Raw genomic sequence first — 6000 nt, 5'->3', positions numbered from 1 at the left:
CATTCTGTGCTTCCTCACCCCAAGGGGAAGGCCTGTATGTGAACCTGCTGGAGCCAGAATTCCATAACAGGAACTCCCATGATATTTATCAGCACGGGGTTGGCCAGGACCTCTCTCCTGGGCTTGGTTGTCAGTGGATGATGGGTGATGCCTGTAGATGGGAAATAGCTGCTAAAGTCCAGCAGACCCCTTCCCAGCTGCAGTGCCCTAACCTTGCTGGTCCATTATACATGGAGCAAGCCTTGCAGAAGTAGCACACACTGTTGGTGCCCACCCATAACCTCTCAGCACTCATCTCCACCACACACGCACTGGACAGCTCCCAGCACCTGCCTCTCTGCCTGAGGCTTTTTCTGGCCACACCCCCCCCCTCACCTGTGCACATAGGGCAGGTGCCAGGGATTTAATGCCCCCTCCCCGCCCCCCAGCAGGCCTCAGGAGTCAGTGGATCAGCTCCCATGGCCTCAGTTAGGGAGACTGGGGTTGGTGCTCAACGCTGCCTCCCAGAGTTCCCTGGCCAGACAGAGCCCAGCTGCCCACAGCCCTGACCTGCTGGATCACGTGCCCTGATTGCCTGCCTTCCTCCCTGTCTCCCTTCTCCACTCCCCACTCATGTCTTTGTGGGGGGAATACAACTGAGACCATAGGGCACTGGGATGCCATACAGGGACCAAAAACAGAGCTGAGGGTAAAAAGGTGCAGAACGGAGACCTGTTGCAGGGAGGGGAGACACCCGCTGTGGGCGGGCTGTGCTGACCAGTGTCCCCTCCTCTCTTCCTGCACAGCGGCAACATGGAGCGCTCAGAGTCCCTGCATGACAACACCCTCACGCTGACAGTGCCGCTGATGCACGAGGTGGACACATCCATCACTGGGTGAGTAGCCGGGACACATCTGCCTGGAGCGGAACACTGTACTTCTCTTATGTTTGCTTGTGTAGCCAGGAGCCAGCAGCTCTGCCACTTCCGCTTCTGCCCAGCTTTGAAATGCAGGATGAAGCTTTAGCTGCAGTGACTCATGTCCTCCTCCCTGATTTTCTCCTCTTTCCCAGCTACCCACCCACCTGGTAGGTAACACAAGAAGTGTGATGACAAATATAAACCCCATAATTTCTTTGAATATTCTGTACATCTTTCCATGCATCTCTTCCCAGTGCCCACCCCTCCAGAGTGTCATAGGATAGGAGGCAGCTTGATTCCTGGGATTAAAATCTTAGCCAAAGGCTCCTGGGCCAGAGGTTACGACCAGATGCATCCCAGTGCCCTGGCTGGCTCCCAGGAAGCCTGGGCTGCTTTCTGATTAGCCTCGAGTCACCGCTGACTTTGCGTGTTTCTGACCCTTCTGCAGAGCCAGCAGGCAGGGCCGATCACAGCAGGCCCACCATCTGCCTGGCTGAAGTCCTTGGCCACTCAATGCTGCTGGCATTGTTGGAAAGCAGGGCTGCAGGCAGGCACCCAAAACAACCCGGGGTGGTTTTCAGCCAAAACCCAGGCCTGGAAAAATGAGAAGTCAGTTCCTGTTTCCGGCTTCAGAAACAGAGCACATACTTCTTTGATAGTGGAAAAAGGATTTGCACAATTAGTTTAGATCAAATGAGGACCTGTTGAACCCTTGCCCCACAGGCAAGCTGAACTTTCTGGAGGTTCAAAGTTTCTCATTTTTCAGTTTTCAAGTGCTTCTGGGTCCCGGCCTTGGCTGGAAGTAGAAAAGTTAATGCGTTGCAGAAGGAACCATCCCTGCAAAGCTCCCCCACTCTGCTGGGTGTCAGGAATGAGTCTCCGGTGGGCGTTCCTGCCTCTTGGCGTTTTTCATCACGTTCTTTAGACATGAGGCATTGGTGGAATATATTTGCAAATTAACACAGATTTGCCTCTGTTCATGGCTCTATTTTTAACCCTGTAGTTTATTTACTTGTCTCCTCAGAGGCACAGTGAGAATATCCCCAGGACCAAGCCCCGTCCTTGGGGGATGAAAGAGAAAACACAGGCTCACTTGATCCCGTTGTCCAGCCCTCAGAGACCTCGTTGTGAGGTGTTAACAGCACCCCCCCACCCCCGCCAGCCCCCTCTCCCCCTGCCGACGAAGCCATCAGTTAAACAAACGAGTGAACCGCTGATACTTCCAGGAACATAAGACGGGACTCATTTAAATGAACCAGCTCTTGCCATTGGGTGGTACTGGGAACTCACTGCAGTTCCAAACTCTAATATACGTTAAGTTGAAAATAGGTGAACTGCTATCCATTCAGACTTGGTACCAAAAATCTTACGTTATTGTGTTTAGGCAAGTGAGCAGCTTCTAGAATCTCCTCTAGAATCCATTGCTTGTCTGAGAATTTAAGTAAGTCTGGCTTTGTCTAATCTTGGGGTTTGTTTTTGCGGGCAACGTTGAAAGCATCACTACAGAATGAACCGGAATTCTTAATCACATCTTACGTAGCCAGTGTTTGAAATCTGAAGAAAAAAGGCTATCACTGAGAGGACTCAACTTTTAATACCTAATTCCTAGTAATTTTGGTAGTCGGAAAATCTTTATTTTTTTTAAATGAATTTGTCACAGAGTGGGGCTTAGGATGCCAAATATATAATTCATTTAAATTGTCATACTCTTTTTCAATCCACAAAATGTTTTTCAAATGACAAAACAGAACCTGCATAATTTTATAATCCAGTTTAAAAAAAAAAACGGAAATCAAAGCTACCATTGTCTTCCTCCTCATTTTAGAAATGTAATCCTGGTACATGTTTGTATACGTAGCTTATTGATTTCACCTAAGATGACAAGACATTACTGGAAATGTCTGTTTACAAAGCGTAGGTCTGGCTGTGTCCATTTACAGGAGAGGGAAGGAGCGGTTCCAGAAGGGAACGGTTTGGTGGAGGACACTGTGGGGAGCCAGGTTCTAGATTAAATAGGGACAGATATTTGGGTTCTCAGGGTAACAGTGACCCTGGGTTGGGATGACAGATTTCATGCTTTCCTCTTTCAGAATCATGTTTCCAACCTCCTTTGTGTACGGCGAGTCTGTGGACGCATCCAGCTTCATTCAGCTGGAAGACCTGGAGTGTCATTTCCAGCCTCTCAACGTCACTCTTCAGGTATCCACCCCTGGAGACCTTCTCTGTCACTGGGGACCAATGGAAGGGCCCAAGGGATGTGCCTTCTATGAAAGACAACGAAAGGGCCAGGCTCCTTCCAAGAGAAATTCTTCCCAGCCTGGTTGGCTGGAGCAGTGTGTGGTGTGTGTGTGTGTGTTTTCCATAATTACACACAGAATTAATCCCTTTGCTGTGTGGTACTCTGCTGTGTAGACCCCTCTGCTCTTCAGTATTTGGAGAGAGAGCTGCATGAATGCTCTGAATGCTGAGGCCAGGCCAGCATCCCTGCCCAAATGGCCCCAAAGGACCCCTTTCAGTTCTCCATCATTCTTCACATTGTGGACAGGGCAGCCTCAAGGATTTGCCATGTCCCCTTAATCCTGGACTTCTCCACACTGACTCAGCCAGGAGCCCAGTCCTCCCACAGAGGGACAGCCTTTCAGAAGTGGGGTTTTACAAGAGCAAAGCAGTGTGAGCGATGGAAACTCCCCCAGGGGAAACATGCTGCTCTCCCAAAGAACAGGGCTGGCTCTTCCATCACATAAGCACTGTGTCCAGCAGGTCCACTCGGTGTGGACTGTGGACACCGTGAAGGACAGCATCCCTCTGGAAGCCAGGGGTGGGCATACTTTTTTTGCAAAGGGCCAGAAGATAAGTATTTAGGCTTCGCGGGCCAGCAACTATGCAACTCTGCTTCTGTAGCATGGAAGCAACCATAGGCCATGCACAAACAAAACTGTAGCTGTGGGCACTGACATTCGAATTTCATATCATTTTCACATATCATGACATGTTCATCTTCTTTTGATTTTTTTTCCCAACCATTTAAAAATATAAAACCGGGCTTCCCTGGTGGCGCAGTGGTTGAGCGTCCGCCTGCCGATGCAGGGGACACGGGTTCGTGCCCCGGTCCGGGAAGATCCCACATGCCGCGGAGCGGCTGGGCCCGTGAGCCATGGCCGCTGAGCCTGCGCGTCCGGGGCCTGTGCTCCGCAACGGGAGAGGCCACAACAGTGAGAGGCCCGTGTACCGCAAAAAAAAAAAAAAAAAATATAAAACCATATTAGCTAGCAGGCTGTACAAAAGCAGGTGGCGGGCCAGATCTGGTGTACAGGCCATCATTTGCTGAGCCCTGCTCTAAGCACAGACCCTTCAGGCCAGTGCTGTTCAGCAGGAGGGTCTTTGAACACAAAGTTAGAGGGACAGAGCATCATCCAGGCATTCTCCTCGATTGACAAATGCGGGAAATGTAGGCCCAGGGGGTAGAGGACATGCTGCAGGGCACAGAGCTGGGAGCAGCCGGGCTGGGGCCAGGACTGGGCGGGCATTGCCTGGACACCCCTGTGTAGCTCAGCACCTGCCAGGAGCTGGGGATGAAGTGATGAAGACAGTGTACCATAATCCACATCCCACATCTCTCCAGCTCTAGCTCCCGAAGCCCTCCCCTGCCTCCCGTCCACCCTTCCCCACGGAGAAGATGGTTTCCCGCTCTGGCATCTGCTGCTATGGCCAAATAATTAAAATTTCTTTCCCTGTGGCCACTCCTGGGTGGACCAAGGGGATGACAAATAAAGATGGGGTGAGGGTCTAGAGAGGGAGGCAGTGAAATATTTGTGGTCTCTCACAAACAATGGTCTTCCTTTCTCCAAAGCATTCTCCCAGGCAAGAGGCCTCCAAAGCCATGATAAATAGCACACATCCCAGCTCAGAGAGGAGGTGCCTGCCGGCCAGCTAAGCCCCAGCTGTCACACTCTGTGTTTGATTTACAGGGAAAAAGGGAAAGATGAGGTTAGCCTTTCTTTTGAGACCTTAGAGTGATTGCTGGGAATAGGGCCTCAGTGGTTCTGAATTGCTTCTCAGAATTAGTTTCCTTTTCTCCGTTGCTTTTTTGTAATTGGATAGAAAACAGATAAAGGCCAGATGGAGTTATTTCATTTTACTTAAATCATTTTAATTACTTACAAATTAAGTAAGTTTAGTTACTTAAACCAAACTTTTGGAGGTGTCTTACAATAAAATATACAGTCAAAAACATTGAGAAGGATTCAAATGACACATCATGTAATGAAAAGGGTATATGCAGAAATTAACACTGTAAAGTAACTATACTTAAGTAAAACAAAATTTTTTTTAAAAGAGGGTATAGATGTTGAAAGGAGAAGGCAAAAAAGAATAACAGTTATAGAAAAACGTATTCAAAAGATATACAAAATGTTCTTTTCCCCCTCTTTAAAAAAAGAAAGAAATCTGAGGGCATGTGGTTACATCATGTTTCTCTGAATGCATTTTTGCAGGGAGCTTAAAGTTTCGTATTCAGGCAAAGAGCTTTCTTCTTGTATCCTGATGTAGATACAGGCTAGGGAATAGGGGCACCAGAAATGAGTGATTGGCATGACCCTTGTGATTATCAGTTGCCTGAGGAAGTACATAGCATTCCGTTCAGGATTAAGAAAGTTGGCTGGATCTGAAAGATAGATAGTGTGTGTCATTGATTGGAAGGAAATCCTCTTGTGTTAGCAAAGCTGACAGTTTCCTGGAGAATTCTCTGACAACTAATATTCTGGTATAACTGTCATTATTCTGACCATCCTGCAGGAAAGCCACTGACCAGGTTGATGGTGATAGTGACCCCCAGAAAAAGGTAGAGATAGTGGGGGAGAATGGGGTCACGGATATGGGTAAAATTCTATGTTTCCTTATTCTGGCAACATCCTTCCTGAAGAAAAGCACAAGTCTTTCCATATAAAGATATTTTTTCTGTGTCTTTTCAAAGCTAATATTCAACAAGCTGCGTCATTGTTTAAAGACTCCACTGCAAATGCTGATGGGAGAAAGGCAGAGATATTAGTCTTGGACCTGGTTTCAAAGTTTCATCAGAGTTTTCTTAACAGAGATGTAATAA

General features: G+C 48.2%; 1 protein-coding gene across 1 annotated transcript in view; it reads left to right on the top strand.

Annotated features, from left to right (window-relative positions):
* The window catches only part of ITGA9 (integrin subunit alpha 9), a 350005-nt gene that overhangs the window by 281190 nt on the left and 62815 nt on the right, over window positions 1-6000 (top strand). The window contains exons 21-22 of the mRNA XM_065885198.1: window positions 786-875; window positions 2990-3098. Coding sequence (XP_065741270.1) covers window positions 786-875; window positions 2990-3098 — 199 coding nt within the window. The remainder of the gene's footprint in view (window positions 1-785; window positions 876-2989; window positions 3099-6000) is intronic.

This window comes from Phocoena phocoena, chromosome 10, assembly GCF_963924675.1.
Source record: "Phocoena phocoena chromosome 10, mPhoPho1.1, whole genome shotgun sequence".
NCBI lineage: Eukaryota > Metazoa > Chordata > Mammalia > Artiodactyla > Phocoenidae > Phocoena > Phocoena phocoena.
Note: the sequence above shows the minus strand (reverse complement) of the source record. Positions and strands in the feature narration are given on the sequence as shown.